Source organism: Dendropsophus ebraccatus, chromosome 6 (assembly GCF_027789765.1).
Source record: "Dendropsophus ebraccatus isolate aDenEbr1 chromosome 6, aDenEbr1.pat, whole genome shotgun sequence".
In the NCBI taxonomy this organism is placed as follows: domain Eukaryota; kingdom Metazoa; phylum Chordata; class Amphibia; order Anura; family Hylidae; genus Dendropsophus; species Dendropsophus ebraccatus.
Window position 1 is genome coordinate 109826582 of NC_091459.1, and position 24206 is coordinate 109850787.

The 24206-nt window shown below is 42.3% G+C and overlaps 1 protein-coding gene across 1 annotated transcript in view; it reads left to right on the forward strand.

Annotated features, from left to right (window-relative positions):
- Positions 1–22285: 22285 nt before the first annotated feature.
- LOC138795912 (saxiphilin-like) overlaps positions 22286–24206 on the forward strand; it is a 46862-nt gene continuing 44941 nt past the window's right edge. The window contains exon 1 of the mRNA XM_069975641.1: positions 22286–22372. Coding sequence (XP_069831742.1) covers positions 22330–22372 — 43 coding nt within the window. The 5' untranslated portion in view covers positions 22286–22329. The remainder of the gene's footprint in view (positions 22373–24206) is intronic.

Below are 24206 nucleotides of genomic sequence, written 5' to 3' on the forward strand. Positions count from 1 at the left end.
GGTTAATGACACGCGGCAGCGCGATCGCTGCAGCGTGTCATTACCGGTGAGGTCCCGGCTGCTGTTTGCAGCCGGCCCCCACCTGCTATGAAGCGCGCTCCGCTCCGGAGCGCGCTTCATAGCGGGAAAAACACCCAGGACGTAAGGTTACGTCATGGGTCGTCTGGGGACAGACTTCCATGACGTAACCCTACGTCCAGGGTCGTCTAAGGGTTAAAGTGACTCTGTACCTACAATCTGCCCACCCCAAACCCCTTGTACCTTCAGATAGCTGATTTTAATCCAAGATCTGTCCTGGGGTCCGTTCGGCAAGTGATGCAGTTATTGTCCTAAAAAACTACTTTTAAACTTGCAGCCCTGTGTAAAACTGGCGTGGCCTAGAGTGTCTGTACATTAGGCTGGCACAACCTCTCTGTCCCTCCTCCCCACCCTCTTCATCATTAGGAATGCTCGAGACAGGTATTCTCCTATTCATCAGCTGTGTGAGGACGGCACATGGGCTGGATCGTTGAGGCACCTGTTCAGTGTTTACTGCAGAGGAATAGGAAATGTCCTGCCAGTGGCATTCCTAATAATGAAGAGGGTGGGGATAAGGGATAAAGAGGGTGGGGAGGAGGGACGGAGGGGTGGTGCAAGATTAGGGCACAAATACTCAGGCTACGGCAGTTTGACACGGGGCTGCAAGTTTAAAAGTTGTTTTTTAGGATTATAACTGCATCATCTGCCGAACGGACCCCAGGACAGATCTTGGATTAAAAGCTGCTATCTGAAGGTGGTTTGGGGGTGGACAAATTGTGGGTACAGAGTCGCTTTAATATCTAAGCATTTAAGCAAGACAAGGATTAATAATAAGACAACAATATAAGGGAGCTGACTGAAAGATTTCAAGCTACAAAGGTCCAGCATAGTACTTTAGATTCATAGTCGCCTTTAGATTTGGCAGTGAAGAGATCATTAGAGACTTTAGTAAGGGCAGTTTCTGTAGAGTGGTGAGGACTGAAAACTCTCTTCTTGACCCCCTTCAGTCTGGTTTCCGAGAGGTAACGGGTTAGGTGGGAATAGACCAAATGTTCCAAGAGTTTAGAGATAAAAGGGAGATCAGAGACAGGTCGATAGTTGGCAGCACAGGAGGGGTCTAGAGAGTGTTTTTTCAGTAATGGAGTGATGGTGGAGTGTTTGAAAGTCAAGGGGAAGATGCCAGAGGGGAGGGAGAGGTTGAAGATTTTAGTAAGGTAAGTAGTGACAACAGGAGAGAGAGACTGGACAAGGTGTGAGGGAATAGGGTCACTAGGGCAGGTGGTGGAAGGAGAGGAGAAGAGGAGTCTGGAGACTTCCTCCTCTGTTACTGGCTCAAAGGCTGAGAGGGATGAGGAGGAACAGTGAGAGGGAATAGGATTAATATTACCTGGGGACTGGGAGATGATCTCCTGGCGGATTTTGTCTATTTTGTCCTTGAAGTAGTTGGCTAAGTCTTCAGCACAGAGGTTAGTTACAGGTGTCTGAACTTTGGGTTTAAGGAGAGAGTTGAGGGTATCAAAAAGACGTTTTGGGTTATGGGAAAGAGAAGAGATCAAAGTGGTAAAGTAGGATTGCTTAGCAGAGTGAAGAGCAGAGTAGTAGCTTCTAAGCATAAACTTGTAATGTAGAAGGTTGGCTGTTGTCTTGGATTTCCTCCACAGACGTTCAGCACACCTAGAACACCGTCTAAGAAAGCGAGTTCTGGATGTGTGCCAGGGTTGTGGCCGTCTGTGTCGGGCTGTTTGGGGTATAGGGGGTGCAAGTTTTTCCAGGGTGGTTTTGAGGGTGTCGTGGTATTGTTTGGCAGCCAAATTAGGACAGGAGAGGGAAGAGGTGGGGGGCAATGATGACTATACAGTATCTAGCAGTTGTTGGGTGTCTATAGCACGAAAGTTCCTATATGTGAGTGAGGTCGGGGTGTCAAGAGGAGGTCGAGAATTTGTTATGATAAAGGAGAGGAAGTTGTGGTCTGAGAGGTCAATGGTAAAGTTACAAAAGTGGGAAACCGGGCAAAATCTTGAGAAGACCAGGTCCAGGGTATTCCCACCCTTGTGGGTTGGAGATTTAGAATGCTGAGAGAGGCCAAGGGAGGAGGTTAGAGAGAGAAACTGAGCCAATACTGCCAATACAAGCCAATACTGGAAAATTATTTAATGATACTCTGGAAATAGAGATGAGCGAACTGAACATCACAAATCGAGATTCGTTATGAACTTTGCACAAAATTTGGTTAATTACGAGTTAGCTGTTTTTTTTTGCAGAATTCATAACCAGTTTTTAATACAAATAAAAAAGTCTATATTAACCTGTTCACGCTTCACGCTAACCTGTTCACGCGGTGTCTGCCTACAGGTCTCTGGTGTCCCCACCAGCTTGTTTTGTGTATACTTAATTACCACAGCATGTTTTCATTCCAATGTTGCTGTTGGAAATGAAAAATAGCTACATTGGACAGAAAACATGCTGTGATAAGTAAATATACACAAAACAAGCTGGCGGGGTAGAAAGCAATAGATGTGATACTGGGTGTGAGCATTGCCACTGTATTTATTGCCTAGGGGACTGCTGAAGACAGTGCTGTACTCGGTGATCTTTAGTAGTCACATAGTCAATGAATAGAGCAGAAGTGCGCATGCTTGACCACTCAACATCCGTGGGGGTCCCTCCGGGGCACTCGAAAAGTGTTCATCTGTTTAAAGAGGCCCCGAACACTTGGGTGAGAACAGTAGAAGCTCTTTGTTTACATGGGTCTGTACTCTTCCACATCATTGCACACTCGAAATCTGTTGGTGCTATGCAAATAAATAAATATTATTATTAAATGGTAGTCAAGTTAAGTTTTTATTTTTATAAATCTAAAAAACGGTGTATGGGCAGCATTGCTCAAGTTAAAGGGGGGCCATCCTGGGTAGGGGGTACAGTATTGAACTTGGCTGGTACACATACCTCCAGAAAAATGTCAGCATTTAGTTTTACGTGACAAACATTATCTCTCTCCCTGTTTTGAGGCACATTTTTCTGAACACCACGACCCCTCAAATATTGCTTCACTCTTCGTATGGCTGCTGACTTTTTATTTGTGTTGGCACAGATAGTGTTTGAGTTTCTGGCTCATGTAACGGTACAGTATTTAGACATCCACACCGCTCTTACAAGTGGTTATTCCAGTACAAAAAGTAGCATTTTATATCTACAGTTTTACTCATTTCTTTCCTTTGACATTGTAAGCTCTGATGGCAGTAGTGTAACTATAGAGGGTACAGAGGTTGCAGATACTCCAGGATCAGGAGCCCAATGGCAGCATTAAACCTACTGCAACTTGGACTTATGGCCAGGGTCTTTTTCCAGAATAATCCCCTTTATGCAAAAATTTTTTATCAATATATCTATGCCACACAGTTGTATGATAATACTTTACCTTACCTTCTATGTGAGTGATTATTGATCTCATTAATAAGTATATGGGACATTGGAAAATCCAGCTACTACATTGTTCAATTTCTCCATCTAAAAAATAGTACATGTTTGTATTTGGGGGTAAATATAACAGAAAAGTACATGTAATTTATACTTTAGTGGGAATTTCGTTCCAATATTCTCTGAGATTGTCTCTAATTGAAATCAGGTCAGGAGTCTTATATTCTACACAGGTCCGACTGAACCATCTGACCTTATTAGTGTAAAAATGTGAATCAGAAATTCTGACTGTGCTACTGAAATCTTCCCCAACCCTGAAGGTTACCATATAGCTTCAGTAATTGTCAACTGAACATTCTTGTGTTCTCAATGGGGAGAGGAGGGGTAAGGTGCGGCCAGACTCCAAAGGGTTCAGACATTGAAAATCTCCCCTGCGGGTTTGGCCAACCAAAGTGTAAAGAGTTTGGGGATCTCAAAGCCTGGGTTTAGATCCTTTACAATGTTCAGGTCCTGATGTTCCATTGTGATAGACTCAGAAGGGCTTAAATATCCTCTTTAAGGGGCTGATTAGCTGACTGGAGTTTGCAGGTTTGGAATGCTCAGGAAGTCTTTGCTATCATTGAGCTGGAGATATTGGCTTTATTGTATGTTCTCTTTGATCATCCCCGTGGAAATTCAGAGGTGTGACCTTGGGATATGTAGGCCTGACCCTCCAAATGAAATAGATTCTTTTGTGGAGGAATCATTTTTTAATTTAGTAGACTTCCATGGTCTGTATCACCCTTTCACTTCCTAAGTAAATTCAGGGCCAAACAGGTTTCATGATTTAAGATCATGAATTTCAAGCCTTTTTGGCACAAGCGCTGACATTTCTGCTAATGTTAGCCATCTAGTCCCTATCATGTTAGTTCCATATAAGTGTTGTCCTATCATAAGCATAGGTCTACTATTTTTGATGCTATAAGTGTTTTCATGTTAGCCTCATTGCTAATATCTCCTACTAGTTTAGCCTTTGTCAATATTAAAGGGGTGGTGTGACAAAGAAAAATAGATCTATACTGATGCATTATGTTAAATAAAACTTATTGCAAGTTTACAAGCATTTCTTAAAATGTATTGTTTAAGAGATATAGACTGACTAATCCCCCCATGTGCTGCTTTGTTTCATAACCTGATGCCCTTGGTAGCAGCCAACCAGGCATCTGTAATGTCCCAGCACAGGTTCACACAAATGAGGATGAAGGAGATTGTATTGTGTATTTTTCCCCACTAGGTGTCACTGTTGTACTTATTGTATGTATACTGTACTATGCACAGCTGAATGTCCATGGGTTAACTATTGTTTGTCACGTCATGTTTTCTCCTATCACAGGTGCACAATTGTTTCCCTCACTTTTCTGCCTATCCTCTTTATTCTCTCTTACCCAAACACAGCCCCACCAATCACAGGCTAGCTAAGTTGTCACTAAAAAAAGCAGCCAGTTCCTGGTGGGATGGTCTTCTAGTGTAGTCAGTGGATAGAGAGAGACATGGAGAGCACTGTTCCTGCTGGATTGAAGACAGGGCCTGGCTTAGGAAAACCTTGTCCATGACAGGGATACCGTCAGTCACCTGGAGTTAGGTACTGGCCCCAGTAGGACAAAAAGCGTGTATTATGATGTATCCTACTGCAACGCACAGATGTTCTGGGAAGTCTTGGAAAGTCTACTCAACCCAAAAGGCAAAAGGTGGTCAAATTAGTTAATCTATACATAAATACGAGTATCTTCTTCTGTTACTTCTATTCTCTACTATGCTATCCTGGCAGAGTACATTGCTACATTGGACAGGGCCCTCAAGACGCTCCTCTACTCTACCCTGTTCTTACCACTCTTATTACTATTAGCTCCTGCCTGCACCTGCAGTTACCAAAAGTGTATTTATCATGTATTACACTGAAGTTCTTACCAGTAAACCAAGTTATCTTGGTTAAGTCATTGGACTCTGGTCTATTCTTTCGCACCTGCTCATCTATACACCGGTTCACACTTGGGTTACCCAAACCTCAAGCTCAGTGCCTGTTTGTCTGAGGGTGGGTTCCAACACCACTCCTGGACGAGTGCCCAAGTGACCCTACACCCATGCAGCAACAACACCGCAGAGCTACCCCAGCCCATGGCACAGCTACTTTCTTGGGAGGCTCATGCTCAGTTCCATCTCCCAGTCACATGATCTGTCTGATCAGTACTGGAAGTTGGTTTTCACTTAACATGCGGCAAGGGGGGATTGTGTAGAAGTGTCTGCACTGTGGGATGGCAACAACAGGGACGCAATTCAGAGAGGAAACCAGGAAGAAATCAGATGCATAGGAGAGAAAAATTGTACAGAGATGTAAGCTTCTTTACTAAAATAGCACATTTGTATATATATATATATATATATATATATATATATATATGCAGGGCCGGCGTCAGCACCCGGCTAAGTAGGGCAAATGCCGGGGCCCCCAGCTCCTCTAGGGGCCCACTCCCGTTTGTTACTACATTTTTTTTGTTAGTAAAAAAGAAAAAAAAGTGTAGTAAAAAAGAGGACTGGGCCCCTAGAGGCCGCATGTGACAGTTAGGGGCCCGCCGATCCATACTGGGGCCCCCGAGCACCTGTCTTCCATCACAAATCTTCCCTACAGCCGAGTAGGAAAGAGGACCTTTGAGTCTGAAGGACCTTTGATGATGTCACGGGTCATGTGATCGGACACATGACCTGAGGGCAGCAGGTAGGCTCTGCAAACTAAGTGTCCTGTATGTGCTGGTTCTTCTACTTGTTTTGTGTATAGAGGTCCTGCTGTAATATATCTATATCTATTACAGCAGGATATATATATATATATATATATATATATATATATATATATATATATATATATATCTATTACAGCAGGACCTCTATACAGAAAACAACTAGATATCTGTATCTATCTATCTATCTATCTATCTATCTATCTATCTATTTCCCTATCTCCTATCTATCTATCTATCTATCTATCTATCTATCTATTTCCCTATCTCCTATCTATCATATGAACATGGTGAGACCTCTAGTTCTCTTATATTCAGGCCCTGCAGTGATATACAGTGTGTGTGTGTGTGTGTGTGTGTGTATATATATATATATATATATATATATATATATATATATACACACACTGTATATCACTGCAGGGCCTGAATATAGGAGAACTAGAGGTCTCACCATGTTCATATTATAAATAAATAAATATATATATATATAAATATATATATATATATATATATATATATATATATATAATGCTGGTGCTGCTAGTTCTCTAGTATACAGCTCCTGCTCTGTGTGTGTGTATGTATATACACACACACACACAAACACACACAGAAGGAGCTGTATACTAGAGAACTAGCAGCACCAGCATGATATATATATATAATCCTGTGACTGGGTCTGACTCCTCTAGAGTCCTGACTACTGCAGAGATCAGGAGATACAGGAGGAGAAAGATATGCAGCAGCCGCATGTTTCTTCTGCTGCATATCTTTCCTCGCCTGTCTCTCCATGATTTGCTCCTCAAAGGGGCCCGCCGAGGCTCTGTCGCCCAAGGGCCCACAAAAAGCTGGAGCCGGCCCTGTATATATGTATATATATATATATATATATATATATATATATATATATATATGGTACATATCTAAATCTTACCTTCTTTGCTTTGTGACACCATCCCTTTTAAGCGCAGAGGACCTGCTATATTTGTTATTTCAAGGTGAAAGCCTTTAAGTCAGATATTTTCCCATAAGAGTGTGGTTTCCACCATCCCCACATAAACCACCAGTCCTTCTTTTTGTTGATACCTAGTGACCTTGCTATATTCTGTCTATATGAGGTGAAGAAATGGCCATTGAGAAGTGGGGTAAAGCAAACACTTATATAAATGTATGTGAAAATGACTGCAAACAAGCTGATTTAACTAAAGGGGGCCATTATATTGATGTTAAAGAAGTCCCATGAAACTTAAAAAACAGGGACAGGCAGGGGGGTGCAGGAGTTTGGATTTTGTGGGCTTGGAGTGGCTGAGTAAGCTGTTTGTTTTGTGCCATTGTCTGGTGTGCATTTCTGCAGCAGCAGATAGTGCTAGAACTGACAGAGTTTAAACAGGTTTAAAAGGCCATGTCCACACAACGTAAGTTCCGCAGTAGTCACAGCCGTTGTTGCAATGGCCGTGATTACTACGGAACTTATGTTGTGCTGAAGGCTGAGGAAATCCTGACCAGAGTGTATACAAATAGTACATGTATACATACACATAGTATACACTCCGGCCGGGATCCCTGGCGGCAACACGAGAAACTGAAATTGTCAGTTTTCTGCGGCTGCTATTTAATGAGTAGCGGGCGCAGAAACCCTGTCAATTCACACAATGGAGCGCATGCCTTTCTGCCCCACCAGTTTGGAGACTGCCAGGTAGGGTAGTATGAGTCTTAGGTCTCTATCTCTAGGTTGAGCTCCCAGTGATGATTCCCCCAAGTGGACGAGCGTTGTCAGGAAGATACTTCAGCACTTAGCAACTTTGAGAAAGCTTTTTAGAAAGCATCATTTTATGCCACTGATCCACCCATGCCCACTGCTGTCCTTGGGAGAAAACTGACATCTTTTTAAAAATTTGACATTTTCCAATTTTCGGCACTGTCACAGCAACAGCTATGGCACGAAACATTACTTTGTAACAGTCCCACCATTGTAGGTACAACGGTTTAGCTGTTTTATTGAGATTCGTTTCTCAAATATGCAGTTAATCTTAGTTAATATTCTTCTTGCAAAAAATGTTTTGACTAATTCGCTAATCTCTAATTTCTTCTCCGAATGGTCCCCGGTCATAAGTGGTGTACCCTAAGGGTCAGTGCTGGGCCCCCCTCTGTTTAACTTGTTTGTTAATATTATTGAGGCTGGATTTAAAAGCAATGCTTCTATCTTTGCAGACACCAAGCTTTGTAGTACAGTACAGTCTATGGAAGATGTGCAGATGTTACAAGCTGACTTAGACACATTGGGGGACATGTAACAAACAGTGTACCTTGTGCTCCTTAGCATTTTTTGGCATATGTGTGATGTGCACAGACAGTCGCCAGATTTACTAAACACCGTAGCTCGGTGTATGTGTCAATATGACAGCTTGCGCCTGTTTTTTTCCTTCTTAACTTATGTGTGCGTGGTTATTCAACAAAACACAGTAATCACTAAACTCAAGGAGAACAGTGAAAAAATTCCACTGAAGTACTCAATCAAGAGTCTCCACTGATGCCCTCAAAAATTTGAATATGCAAAACAAGAGTCCATGGAGCCTAAGAATTTTCTTAGCTGTGATTTATCATGTGCGCATTTTGGAATATTCGCATATTTATTCACATCTGTACTCCAGTCCCAGGGTAGCGGAACTTTCATAACTAAGGTCAATTCATGAATACCTGCAGTAAAATGCACAGCGCCAGGGAACCTATGGCAGGTGATTTATGAACCAACATGTGAATATTCATAAATACTTGACTAGGCTGCAAACATATTAGCCAGTGCACAGTGATAAAAATATTCGCAAAAAAAGGTGCAAATGTACCCCATTGAGTGTTTGGGCGTCCACTTGGCAATTGAGGTTCAATGTGGATTACTAATAACTTACATGCATCATATGGCCTAGGGGAAGATACACTGGGAGAGTCACTGGTAGAGAAGGGTTTCTTAATTGTGTATATTTTACCACAACAACAAAAGGTAGATTTGTACTTTTGTACTATGTTCCAACAGTATTTTTCCTCAGTATTTTTCAACCAAAACAGGAGTGGATTGAAAACACAGAAAGGCTATGATCACACACTGTTAAAATCAAGTAGATGGCTGCCATTTAATGGCAAATTTTTAAACTAATTCCAATTTTTTCCCATTAAATGACGGCCATACACTCAATTTCAACAGCGTGTGATCATAGCCTTTCTGTGTTTTCAATCCATTCCTGGTTTTACTTGCAAAATACTGACCAAAATATTGAGCAAAAATACTGTGTGGGAACATAGCCTCAAACTGCATTTTTCTTTCCATCCTATTGTCGGCTACATTAATGTCAGCACATTGACTACTGGAATCATGGTAGGCAGTTTAAGGTGCGACCATGGTGTAAGCTTGGCAGCATGGTGGGTCAGCACTGTTGTCTGGCAATTCCAAGGTTCTTGATTTAAATCCAAGAACAACATCTGCAAGGAGTTTGTGTTTTCCTTGTGTTTGCCTGGGATTCCTCTATGTACTTTGGTTTCCCCCCACACTTCACATTCTAGATAGATTCATTGGCTTGTTTACGGCAGTGTGTGTCTAATCTGTGTAATGAAAATATAGCAAATGCTGGATACCAAACAACCTCAGGCATTGACAAAAATTTTGACTGTTTGGGCCCTTGCCCACTACGGAAATCACATGGACAAGCTCCGGCGGATTCTTAAATTCATAGAGGGCCAGGGTGGGAAAGTTCACTCTACACTAGTAACCTTGCACACTGACCCTGCCTTTTGGGGTGATCCCCCTCCTTTACAGGGTGGCCCTAACCAGAGTGCCATTCCCTTCCTAGGTTAAGTGCCAGGGAAAAAATAATCAACACCAGGTGTAACATATATAAGGGCCTGTTCACACTACGGATTTGAATCCCTCCTGCTATGTCTTTGAATGGGCGGAGGAGTCGCACAAGCCCTCCCATTGAAAGACATAGAGGAGGGATTCAGCGCAGAGTCTGTGGATAGAGGTTCCCAGCGGAATCTCCGCGCTGAATCCGTAGTGTGAACATGCCCTAATTCAAACTACTGCAACAAAAAAGCGCATATAGTGAACTAAACTTATAAAAACTGTGGGGGAGATTTATGAAACATGGTGTAAAGTGAAACTGGCTCAATTGCTCCTAGCAACCAATCAGATTCCACCTTTCATTCCTCACAGGCTCGTTGGAACATAGAAGGGGGAATCTGATTGGTTGCTAGGGGCAACTGAGTTTCACTTTACACCATGCTTGATAAATCTCCCCATATACAGTATGTTCAGAGAAAATTCCAAATATACATAGCATTTCTACGCGTTTCCCCTGTCCAATAAATACAGGTTTATCAGGGAACCTCAGGAGACTGATCAAATCTTAAAACATTACATAGATTGTAGAGGATTGTCCAATTACAATACTACATCAACAAGAAGATAGACAGTAGTTCTCATCTTACAAAACTACTATTAACAATAAAGAGCACCAGGTAAGATCTAAAGTGCATGCAGAGAAGATGAGCTCATGGCATAAAAAGCACAGTGAATGGGATACAAGATAATTATATACTTATCCGGCATAATAGTGCAGCATGATGGATATATCCCAGAGGATCAGCGTCCAGACATGTCACAGGGATCACCCACATCTGACTCCCATGAGTGCTGCTCAGCCAGTGTTGCTCTCACGTATCCTATAAAACGAGACTTACCAATTAACTCAACACATGATTACTATCACGCTGGAGTGTCCATCATGCAGCACTATTATGCCGGATAAGTATTTATCTATCTTGTATATCATTCACTGTGCTTTTTATGCTATGAGCTCATCGTCTGTGCATACTGTACACTTAGCTGGTGCTCTTATGCTCTTTATTGTTAATTTGAAAAGAAAAAGAAAAAAGGCCCAGCGCCTCGTATGATACTTTGAAAGTAGGTGACAAAGAGAAGTAGGAGTGCTGCTCACCTATTAGCCCCTTGGGCTTTGTGCCTATCACCCCTCCCTGGTGGTGGGGGTACCAATGTCGGTATTGGGTCCACAAACAAATGTGTGATTGTTGGCCAAGGAGTTCTGAAGCTGCTGAAGCTGGTGGTAAAGCAGACAGGATGCTCCCAGATGGGGTCCGTATAGACAATAATTTTTTTTTTTTAAAAAAGGCTATACTTAATACCAGCACTTCCTGGAATGAATTAAAAATAAATAAGGTTTATTCGGCATAAGCACAAATTTCAGGAGAGGCCTCCTTTCATCAGACAATAGTGCAACTGAGGGGATGAAGATCGATTTGTTCCACCGAGCCAAGGATCAGGTCCAATCCACAGCTCGTCGTCCCAGAGGCAAAAGAGGGAAGGGTACAGCATCAGCTAGTCAACAGACTGGTGTTCAGGAAGGCACAGGCACAGGAGGTCAAGAACATCTACCTCTGCCTCCTTTGTGAGGAGCACTGGGAAAACACTGCCACTGAGCTGGTCTGCATCCCATTTCCCCAGTACATGATTGCCATGTAGTCTTTCCCACTGGAGGTAGTATAGTCCATGCCACTTAGGGAGCTGTTGGCTTATGCCCAACCAAGATTGAGAGTGGCGAGTTGCCATTTTTTGGCCAATAAGGCAATTCCAGCTCTGCACAGCTACCTGGAAAAGAAGGTCAGCAACTCCTTGCGTCTTTGCGTCTCTCATCGGGTGCACCTTGGTGCGGATATTTGGAGTTCTAATTATGGACAAGGGCAGTATGTGCATCACTGCTTATTGGATAAACATCCTTCCAGGAGAGGCGCAGCGGCAGCAACAATGAATGGAGCTTACACCACTCCTCCTAAGCTAATTTGGGGCCATCATTCCGACACCTCATTGTCTTCCTCCATCACCTCCTCCTGTCATTACAACATAGCACACCCTATCTCTGTAGCATAACAACGTTTCCTAGCCCACTGCAACAAAAAATGGGACTAGTTTGCTTAAATTTGATCTGGGTTTTTCAAAAAACACAGATCTCTTAGACTTCTATTGATAATCTGTACCACATTCACAATCTCCTATTTGTTTATGGAATGGATTGCGCATCAAAATTAAATCGGACTGTATGAATAGCCTTATATACTGTAAATCAATGTGCACTAAATTGAACCATGATTATGGATCCACAATTATGGACAACTTTGTGATTAAGGACATGTGAATAAGGCCTAAGTTTGGAAGGTAGGCGCTGTCTTTGCTGATGAAAGTGAATTGGTATAACACACCATAAGTTTGGAAGGCGGATGCTCAGTTGACTGATCCCAGTGAATTGATATAACACACTATGAGTTAACAGTGCCCACTAAGGTAGAAAAGCAGATGCTGTCTTCACTCATAAAAGCGAATTGGTAGCATACATTATGAGTTCACTGCGGCCACCAAGGCTATTCACACGTTTCGCAAAGTTGTGGAATCACAGTTAAACTTTGTGCACATTTATTTATATTGCAGCGGGGGAGAAAATAGCAGGAGGATTTGTGGACCAGAAAAATTACTGAATGCGTGAATGAGGCAGGTTTGGAAGGCTGTCTTCACTGATGAAAGCAAATTGATATAACACATTATGAATTGACTGCACCCACTAAGTTTGGAAGGCGGACGCTGTTTTAACTGGTCCTAGTGAATTTGTATAACACACTATAGGGGAGATTTATCAAACATGGAGTAAAGTGACACTTGCTCAGTTGCCCCTAGCAACCAATCAGATTCCACCTTTATTGTTCTAAAGAGTCTGTGAGGAATGAAAGGTGGAATATGATTGGTTGCTTGGGAGAACTGAGCCAGTTTTACTTTACACCATGTTCCATGTTTGATAAATCTCCCCCTATGAGTTTACAGCGCCCAGTCAATAATATTGATTTTGTCTTCACTGGTCCCAGTGACTTTGTATAAAGCACAAAAGGAACCCAGTTACTTGGTAAACTGGATACTGGCTTAACCGCTCCCAAAGAAAATCAGCCACAATTTACCCACAATACACTCACAATCCACCCTCCTATCCTCTCCCCTCTGTCCCTATATCTCTCAGTTATTCTCTCCCTGCTCTACTTTAACTACCTGCTGCAATCCTGCTCTTCACTGCACATACAGCCGAGTGGCCGCCTCCAGGAAGTAAATCACTTTAAATAGAGGGTGAGGGGAGGTACTGACAACACAGAGGGGCTTGCAGCTGTTTGGATGGGCGCTAGGGATTATGGTTAATACCTTTATGAACGCTGAACAAAGCGAATTTACAGTGTGATTCGAAGAAAATGTAGCGAATTTGCAGCTCATCTCTACTGTTGATCATGTTTTTCTTTCTTCTTCTTACACCTTGGTAAAAGTGTATCTCTCTAGTGTCACAGGTTAGGACAGGTGGCCACTGTTCCTTACTCCAACCATTAGATGTAACACTCACACAGCACAGCTGTAGTTAACACTAGTTCTAACCACACACATACTTTTCCCTCTTTAGTCTGCACTGTAGGTATTCAGTCTGGTTCCAGAAAGAGAAGAAAGCAGACCTGTTTTTCTCACAGCTAGTTACCCTACCACTATGAGTTGCTAGACAAGACCCCTAAGGAAACTGGAGACAAGAGAATCTTCCTCCTTGCCTATGCAATAGATCAAACAGCTAACACAGGACAGTCGACCACCTTAGAGAAAAGGAATGGATAAACTCAAGACTGGACCTGCAGTAGAGCACAGTGCCAGCAAGCCGCTCTCCACTGACAAGACGCTCAGCTTTGTAGGAAGTTTCTACAAGCCAGCTATGCCCAGAGCAGAGACCTGGGACTCGTACTACCCCAGTAGTACACTGTGGGGCAGAGGGTGGTTAGGTGACGTAACTGAGACTCATCCATATGTGAGTTCAAGGATTTCTTCAGACACTACTTCACCTCATGCCTGACACCAGTAACAGTTTCTTCTATCAACTCACCTATCTATGTATCTATTGGAGTATTAGTACTGATTATCTGTGCAATAAGTATATGACCACTGTTTATGACTATTTTTGACCTGTTCTAAGTAAAGTTTGAAAGTTGTTTAAAGTGGGAGTGTAATTTATGCCGCCGCACTTGCACCTACACCTTACACCTCACCTTAGTCCAGACCAAGGTCCGATTGCCGTGTGTCCGGTGGTGGGTGTTACCGCTCCTGGCCATTGTGACAAGTAGCCTCTCAAAACACCAGAACCCACCAGCAGGCCCAACATCTGTTCCAGGAACCCAGGCACATGTATTACACAGTTTGATAAAGGCTCCATGGAACAGCTGAAACGTTGCATTAACTAGATTAAATCAACCCCACGTTATTTTGGAGTGCTGCAGTGAATCTCTTCCCATAGCTGAAATTTAATGTGGTCATATACGGGCACCACACTGATCGGCACCTCTTCATTGTACACAGGAGTATTGCATTCCTATTCTTTTGCTGGTAAATAACACAACTATATGGCTGTTTCAAGTGTGTTTGGCCACCCCCCGTGTAGGTGTGGAGGTGGTACGGTTGGTTCCCTGCTGACAACTTCGCTACGAGATAGAGTTCATAGGCTTCTAGCAACTTTGCTCTATCCGGATCAGTTCCTATCTTTCTGCTGTTGTGGATACTGTCCTGCACTGTGACTCTCCTAGTCCACGGTGTGGGTTGAGAGGATCTCTGACTTGTCCTCTCCTGTAAAGGGTCTAACACTGATAGTGCTGGGTAGAGTGACTTGAGAAGAAACTGTCAGGTGCATCTTGTCTTGCTTCCTCACTGTACAGGAACTCGACTTAGACTGCTTTACACTTCCTCTACCCACGTGACTTCCTATCTACAGTCACAGAAGAGTGCATAAAGTGCATAAAGAAGAAGTAAAGAAGGAGATGATAGGATAGAAGAAGATCCACAGATCCATGTGATACACAAGCAAACAATAACCCTTTCCATACTTTAGCTGTGCAGCAACTAAATACACACACTTACAATAGCGACATCTTGTGGCTAAACCTTATCCCTACTACATCACCACCTACTCACAAGAAAGTATAGGCTTTTGCGAAGGGTGTAACCAATAGCAACACCCATGGTGAGACACCACACAAGCTTGGGTTTAATATGACAATTATATCGTTTTATAATTACTAATAGTTCCATAGTTTAGGTAGATAAATCTCCCTAATATTTATTTTAGAGCAAACATTTATTATAATGAAACAAGGCATGTAGGAGGGATGTTTTCCACATTAAAGAGGATGTACCACTAGGTACATCCTCTTAAATCTGACACATGGATAGAACAGTGCCGTCATGAGCAAGCCGATGCCGTGGTCAGTTTTTTGATCCGTGGCCCGGTTCCCGTGTACGGTGCCGTTGTATCCACGGGTCCCGGGCGGGTGCTCAAGCACTGGAGGCAGGCCGGCCCACCCCCAGTGGGAGGGAATTCCCTCCCCTGTATGACGCGGCTCCATTGATTCTAACGGAGCCGCATCATACACGGGAGAGAATTCCCTCCCACTGGGGGCGGGCCGGCCCGCCTCCAGTGCTTCAGCACCAGCCCGGGACCCATTGATAGAACGTTCTATCCCTGTGTCAGATTAAAGAGGATGTACCTGGTGGTATATCCTCTTTAAGCTCACCTCAATGTCCCTTGTATGGCCTGGACCTTTATTTTGACCTGGGCCACCACTGTAAACCACCAGTAACCACTGTAAACCAGCAAGTTTGCTCAAGAATTGGGTCTAATGTGTCCTAAACAGCATCACCCACAGGTCCTAATTCCAATATCTGACATAATTGGGAGCACTGGCTTTTTCCATTTCCTATTACGGATCGTCAGCATGCTGGCAAAATGGAAACTTTAAAAGTTCAAGGAAGAAGAACATTTGGTAACATATCAGAATGATACATAAACACAAATTTTACCTGGATGCAAGGTACAACACCTACAGTTTCTGTTCTGGCAAATGGGGGGGGGGGTCCCATCTATTTCAATTAGTCTAAATGCCTTTGTAGAATACATGGTCAGTGGTTAACCTGATAAGATAACGGCCCTTAATTGGTTAATTCAGTAATTCATATGTAAAGTATGACTGAGATAACTTGCTTTATTCAACAGAAAAATATATTTATCTTTGAACCAGGGCATAAGGGCAGTTTTGTAATTTACGTGGGTCATTTACCTGATTAGTTAACAGACATATATATTCGAAAAACATGATGCGTTGGTGCTTTTATACAAAAGGTAATCTGAACAAACATTTGTACACCTTCACCCTGCAGCAGTGGGCAAACACTTATGTTTCCTGTGAATTTTCTGCGAGACAAGGGTTTATAGGAAGAATCTGACTAAAACATTTGCTGCGATCCAAGTCTAGGGCCAGCCTTAGGATGCAGCTCTATCAAAAGCTCAGAGTAGGAAGTACAGAATGTATACAGGGAGTGCCCCGTTATTTTTTTATTGCCCACATAAAGCCCTTTAAGGATACATTTTATATTTAAACATTCTTTATTGAGTTTTTGCACAATAAAAAAAATCCACAATGGGAAGATTTGTACAAAAGAAAAAGTAGCAGTTCAAATTCGTGTACATACAGTATATGGCCAATATAACAAGATCAGTAGTAGTAACAAAATCTTACATAGAATGTAGATAATAAAAATATATTGCATTTTAGTAATAGAAAGTAAAGTTCCAAGTCTACAAGAATGGTTCTAGGGTGGCATCAGCCAGCATATTATAATACCATGTGGTCGAGGTAAAGTGATGCATAATAGGACGTCTTTCTACCTTTGTGTAACCATGTATTAGGAATAATTTCAATTTTTTAAAGAAGGAAGCTGTAAAGGTCTCCTTATTTCGTATGGTTTCCAGCATCTCCCAGTGTAATGTTTCTTTTAGAGCAGATGTTAATTCCGAAGTAGTTGGGAGGCTAGCTTGTAGCCAATGATTTAATAAGCATTTAAGGGCTAGTAATAGGGTTAGATGTACACCGGAGGGAATAGGATGGTGTGACGTAGGATCATCTATAGGTTCAGTGTCACCATGGAATATATAAATAATCGGATCTAGAGGAATTGTTAACGACCACATGTCACGTATAAAGGATTATACCAATATTCAATAGTTTTGTACTGATTTACAAAGCCACAGACAATGGGAGAGATCTGCCTGTGGTTCGTCACATTTAGGACACTTTTTTAGATAATGTTCCAGAGATTAAGTAAAAGAACGGTCAAAGGCGTATATTGCTTTATGTAATATTCAGAAATGAAGTTCTCTTAACTTTACACTCGGAGTCGCTGTACAAACTGAATGAATCCCTTTAAGTAGTTTATTTTCTAAATCGTCTGAGGTCCGGATAGGGGACCATTTTTTTAGAAAAGAAGGGGGAGAGTTGTTAATGGAGACTGAGCAGAGTAGTCGGTAGATTTGTTACAAAGGTAAGGGTGCAGGTGAAGTATCTCTAGAGGTAACTCAGAGATTGTAGAATGTAAGAGTGCGGATAGGGACCAGGGATGGACTAGGGAGGATTCTAAGGTTGGTAGTTGGAGAAACAGGAGGTCTGGTGGAGCCAGTCTCTGATATGTCTGCACATGGCAGCTAGGTTGTATAGACATATATTAGGTAATTGGGCGCCAACTTTATTCCTTGACATACATAAAGTTTCATAAGCTATACGGGGTCTTTTAGATCTCCATATAAAGTTAATAAAGAGGGATCTGAGTTTTGTGACGCCTTTATGTGTAATGAGGAGTGGGATCATTTCATAGGGTAAAGTAGTTTTGCAAAATACATCATATTGATTGATTGATTATTGTATGCGTCCTAGGATAGAAAGGGGTAATGGTGCGTTTACACAGGCAGATTTATCTGACAGATTTTGGAAGCCAAAACCAGGAATGGATTTATAGAGAGGAGAAATCTCAGTCTTTTCTCTATGACCTATTCCCTGTTCATGGTCTGTGCCTGGCTTTGGCTTCAAAAATTTGTCAGATAAATCTGCCTGTGTAAACGCACCATAAGTCTTTCCATTTAAGTAATTCATTTTCAATTTTTTTGACGAGAGGGAAATAGTTAAGGGAATAGATAGAAGAGGAAGAATGGAAGAATCCATTTTGATGCGTTGATTCTAAATCCGGTAAAGGATTTAAAATATTGGAAGATATTTGAAATTTTGGAAATGTCTGTATGTGGATTTTCAAGGAATATCAGTGTCATCAGCAAAACATAATACGTTTGATTCCACATCTACTATTTTAATGCCATTAAATACTGGAGAGGCTAGAAGAAATTGGATAAGGGGTTCTAGTGCTAGATTGAATAAGAGGGGAGACATAGGGCATCCCTATCATGTACCTTTACAAATGGGGAAGAAATCAGAAAGGAAGTAAGGAGGGTGTATATGGGCTTTAGGGTTTCTATAGATATTGGATAGAAGAGTACAGAAAGGTCCTACTATACCAAATTTGGTTAAGGCCATGTTTAACCATTCCCAACTAAGGACACATTTTAAGTCTCCTAAAACAGTATAATGCCACCATTAATGCTCCACACAGTATAATGCCCTCAAAGTGCCCCCAATCAATATAATTTGCCTCATCACATACACAGCTATCTTATAACAATGTTGCTTAAAAATAATACCACCATACAGTGATCCCATATTGTCCCTATTGCTACTGAACAAAACAGAAAGAGAATACCAATGATAACTCTACATAAGACCTAAATAATCCCATTACAACATGACCACTATGACCACCATGTGCTGTGAGTGGGTGAAAAGAGAGTGCAAGAAAAAGAGAAGGAGAAAGGTAGAAAAGAGAAAGAGCTCTCATTGGTGCACAGATCACAGAGACAATAACCCTTTAACTGCTACAGCTGTGCAATACAGGCATACAATACATATAGTAGCGAAATCTAGTGGTAAAACATAGGTAATACTTCCCTCCCACTAATACTTTGAAGTACAGGCTTTCGAGAGAGGGGTATAAAGACAAGTAACACCCATGGTGGGACACCACTCAAGCCCCAGCCTAAAGTGGATCTGCTATGATTTAGAAGGTGAGGGAGACTTCCTGAGTCAGAGTATAGGGCTGTAGACCACCCTGTGCAGGCCATGCCCCTCCCCCACTCCTGCTTCCACCCAGTACAGGGAGCTCTTAAACCAAAGCAATGTTTTTAATCCTAGTTACAACTTTGAAAAACTGTGAGCTCGTCTTGCAAAACACTCTTAATCTAAGTTACTCTTAAACCAAGGTACCACTGTACTTACCAATCCTAATTACTATGAATAAGTGGAAACAAGAAGGGATATCTGTAGGGTAGGTTGATCCAACTCTTGCCAGTCTGCTCTCTGAATTGGCCTCACACTCTTGAATAGGAGTAGCAGCCTCGTCCTTGTTTACATGGATCTATAAGGGTCCTTTTAGATGGCCTGATATCTACAGAAGCAAACGAGCACCAATGAGAAAGAATTAATGCAAAGTTGTTCCTAACCTTTAAATACACATTGGCTCAGATTTATCAGTCTGAGACTAAACCGCCTGAATTATTCATTATTCATGAGTGAAGCATGCTTGGTTTATTTTCTAGCATTTCATCAGGTTGTCTCCACCATCTCCCCAGAGCGGGCAGACAGCTGATCATTTAGCTTCGTACAAAGCTACAGTAAATGAAGCATGCTTCGCTCATCTCTAATAGCAACCAATTAACTTTCAACTTTCATTTTAGCAGCGCAATTTATGAAATGAAAGCTGAGCTGTGATTGGCTGCTATGGGAAAGACAGTTGGTTTTTGCCTCAGACAGATTAATAAATTTGGGCCAACACTGTATCAGACACATATTTATACGACTCACAAATTGCCCCCAATTAAAGTGAGTCACCAATCAATTCCAAGAGGTGGGAATTGCATTATACATTACCTCAGGCAATACTTTATACATTGTAATCACATACAGCCATGCCTTCCCTAGAAAGTCTTAAAAATGAGGTAAAACCAACCCTAGATCAATGGGACCACATAACAAATTGCAACGTATCGTACTGCTACTTACCCTCTTAATTCCTATGGAAGCAATAAGATTGTGTCAGCTGCAATTCAGGTTCCACACAGCTGACTCTGAAAATAAAGTCCAGCACCTTGTCTACAGCAGTAGTTTTAACAAGCAGAAGAGAAGCTTTATTCTGCCTTGTGAGGCAGTGACAAGGGGTGGCGACTAGTCATATGGGCAGGGAGCCACCTGTGACTAGTCACCGCTCTCTGCCTGTCAACACGCAGTGCGGGGATGATTGACAGATAGAGAGGCCACTAACAGGTCTCTCTGCCTGTCAATTATCCCTGCACTGCGCACGGAGGGGAAGAGAACAGTAACTAGTCCAGATGATAATTGCCTCCCCTCTCCCTGCCACGTGCCGCAGAATAAAACTTCCGCTTACTAAAGCTACTGCTACAGCCGTGGCCGGTGCTGATTGATTCCCATTAATGCACCCACAGTTCCCCATTACATACTGTTGCGACTTTGTGAATACCCCACTTAGTATCACCGTGATTGGTACAGGGTCATTATATAATGGTTAGATACAGTGTATTTTGGAATTAAGTGCAACTCACATATTCCTGATCAGCTACACTGCCTATGACAAGGCTGCCGGAGCACAGTACCCATTAATAACCTGAATCCAATATATCATTAATAAATACTACTACATCGAGCGTTTTTAATCATTAGGGTAGACATTGATAATCATATTTTATCTATATGAATGAAAGTTACATTTTATACTATAAATGTTGACCTTGCAAAGAAAGTGTTAGGAATGTGACTTTGCGCTCCTCGGTCCGTGCCGGGCGGCCGAGGAAGTGCTGAGTTTCTGTCTGTGTTTGCACTGAATGAATTGTGTCTGAATTGTGTTTTACTTTTTAGCCACACCTGCCTTGCCTGTCAGACGTCTGGCAGTGCAAGGGTTAGTGCACTGCTAGGTCTGTCCCGCTGAACTTGGTGCTGGGACCAGGGCTGCTCCAGTTAGCTGCTGGACCTAAGCTCTGATCCTGGATAAAAAGCAGTCAGCTCCTCATTTCCTTGCTGGCTATTAGTTCACACTAGTCCCAGCTCCCCTGCTCCTTTCCCAGCGTTCCCTGTTCTAATACCCTTGTTATTGCTCTGCCCGTGTTCTGACCTCTTGCTTGACATCTGACTATCCGCTCTTTCTGATTTTGTACTGCGTTGTCCGTTTGGTTTTAACTCAGCTAGCTGACTCTCCTCCATTGTGTTTTGTTTGTGTGTCTACGTTTTGTGTGTTCACCTACTCAGTGTAGGGACCGACTCCGTGGTTGTCCGCGACCGTTTAGGGTCGTCCGTGGCAAGTAGGCAGGGACATTGGTTGGGCTAAGTTTCAGGATTCACTGTCTTGTCCTTGTCTCTCTAGCCTGACAGAAAGGTCTCTATAGGGAGTTGTCCCTACATTTGTTTTGCACTGTGTAAGAGACCTTCCAGACACTTCTAGGGTTCCAGTATTTACCACTTAGAAATCATGTGCCCCTGAGTGCTCCACTTAATACTTACCCCCTTAATGCTCCTATTAATTAAGTAATAATGTCCTCCTAAGTGCCCCCATAGAAATGATGCCTCTATGTAGAAAAAATTACAATGCTGTCTCATTGCCCTTACTTCAAAATAATTCCCCACCTAGTGCCCCCGTTATCCCTAGTGGGCTGTGTTCACACTTCAGGAATATAGAGGACAAATCGTGATCATTATTAGTGGCCGTTTATATAACTAGAAGGCCACCTTTCCCAGCTATGTTCCTGAAGTGGGAACATAGCTATGTAATGTGAACTACTTATGTAAGCTAAACAATGCCTACCAGAAAATAGTTTGATAGCTTAGGTTCGGAATTGGCAGAGCTATGTAAGTATCATGTAAGAGAGAAAACAAGTCTCTGTGCCATACCAGTTACTAAGAGGGAGGGAACAGATTTGATTGAGAAATGCATGTAAATAATACAAGGACAGGGGATCTGCTGATTAATGATTACTCACCCATCCCTCTCTCCCTTATATATAGAGTACAACAAGCTGCAGCATTACATGGGACTCTTCTGGAAGAACTGAGGATGACGCCTGCCTTGCAAGTGTTACTAAGTCTCTGCATACTGGGTAAGCATAGACATCTATCACTACATTCATACAATAGCACCTACAGTAGTCAATGCCGGATGAGATTTGTCAATTTTAAAATTCAATTCTGAATTGTCATTACTTAAAGGAATGTTTCAGATTTACATAACTTTTTATTTAAAGGAAATCTCAGCTCCCGGGCCCTACCTAAGGTGCTGACAGTGTGCTGTAGCTGGCAGTACCCTAGTGAGCATAGTGACTTTTGGTAGTTTTCTTTGCAGTGGATTATGCACAATCTCACATCTCCTACTGTACTGAAGAGGCAAAAGGAGTTGTTCGTGTCACACTATGGCTGCCTCACCACTCCTTCCTCCTCCCTCTTCCTTATGAATAATCATTGCTGCCCGACCTCCTGCTCGCTCAGCTGTCAGCCAGTGTCTCTGATTGCAGATCAGTCCTCTGTAGGCAGGTTATGTCTGAAAGAAACTGTGTAGGGTATGTGGAGTAGGGATAACTCACCTGTCTAGTGACCTGCCAGCAATTTGGTCTCTGGTTCAAATCCCCTGATGGACATAAAATAGAGCTCTTTGTTTTTTTTTCTTCTCATCATTGTATAATTTAAGGCTATGTTCACACACAGTATTTTTGATAGGTGAGTTACCCCTAGACCATAGTTCCAACACATTTGGGCCGAGAGATTCAACTCATCTGCAATCAGAGACACTGCTTGACAGCTGAGCAAGCAGGAGGCCAGGCAGCAATGATTATTCATGAAGAAGAGGGAGGAGGAAAGAGTGGAGAGGTGTGCCAGAGTGTGACACGAACAACTCCTGTTTGCCTCTTTAGTACAGTAGGAGACCAGAGACAAGTGCATAATCCACTGCATGGAAAATTACTAGTGATAAGCAAATAGTGAAATATTCGAATATTCGTTCGAATATCTCCCCGATATTCGACTATTCGATCAAATATTCGATCCCATTAAAGTCTATGGGAACAAGTATTAGTTTATTGAAAAACATCTATTTGACCACTTGGAGGTCTCCAAGTCCACAATGACACCTCAGGAAATGATGGCAACCTCACTGAAATGCAACTGGGACAGCAGGGGAAGCATCTAACACCCCAAAATCGCTGGTAATAAAGTCACAAGTCAATGTTATACAGGTGAATTACCTGGTTATTAAAGGGAGTATGAATATTTTATAGGTACAGCTGGTTGCCTGTATTATGTAGCTCGTAGCACTTGGTAAACAGAGTGCCTTATAGTAGCACAGCAGCCTGCATGTACCACCCTGTGTATTTATGTATGACGTAGCAGCACGTAGCACTGGATGAACACACGTACTACTCTTTTTTTTTAGATCTAGCAGTCTAGCACGTATCAGCAGCACAAAGTACTTGGTGAGCAGAGTGCTTGCACTACCCTTTGTATTTATATTTAACGAAGCAGCACGTAGCACTGGATGAACACACGTATATATGTTTTTGGGTCATGTGACTATGCCATCCAATCATTGTTATTATAGTTTCTCGCGATGCTATGTACACCAAGGGGCTGTGGCAGCCTCCCTGCATGTTGATTGGCTGAAAAAAAAGGAAAGAAGGGGGATTTGAATGCTCATCGAATATTTATCAGATATGCGGCGAACTATTCGATAATATTCGATACGATCGAATACCTTACTATTCGATCAAATTTCTTTTCAATCGAACAGTATTCGCTCATCACTAAAAATTACCAAAAGTCACCATACTCACTAGGGGACTGCCAACTACAGCACACTGTCAACACCTCAGGTCGGGCCTGGGAGTTAACAGATTCCCTTTAAGGTTGAATATAACAGCAACTGGATCCCAGCAGTGAGATCCT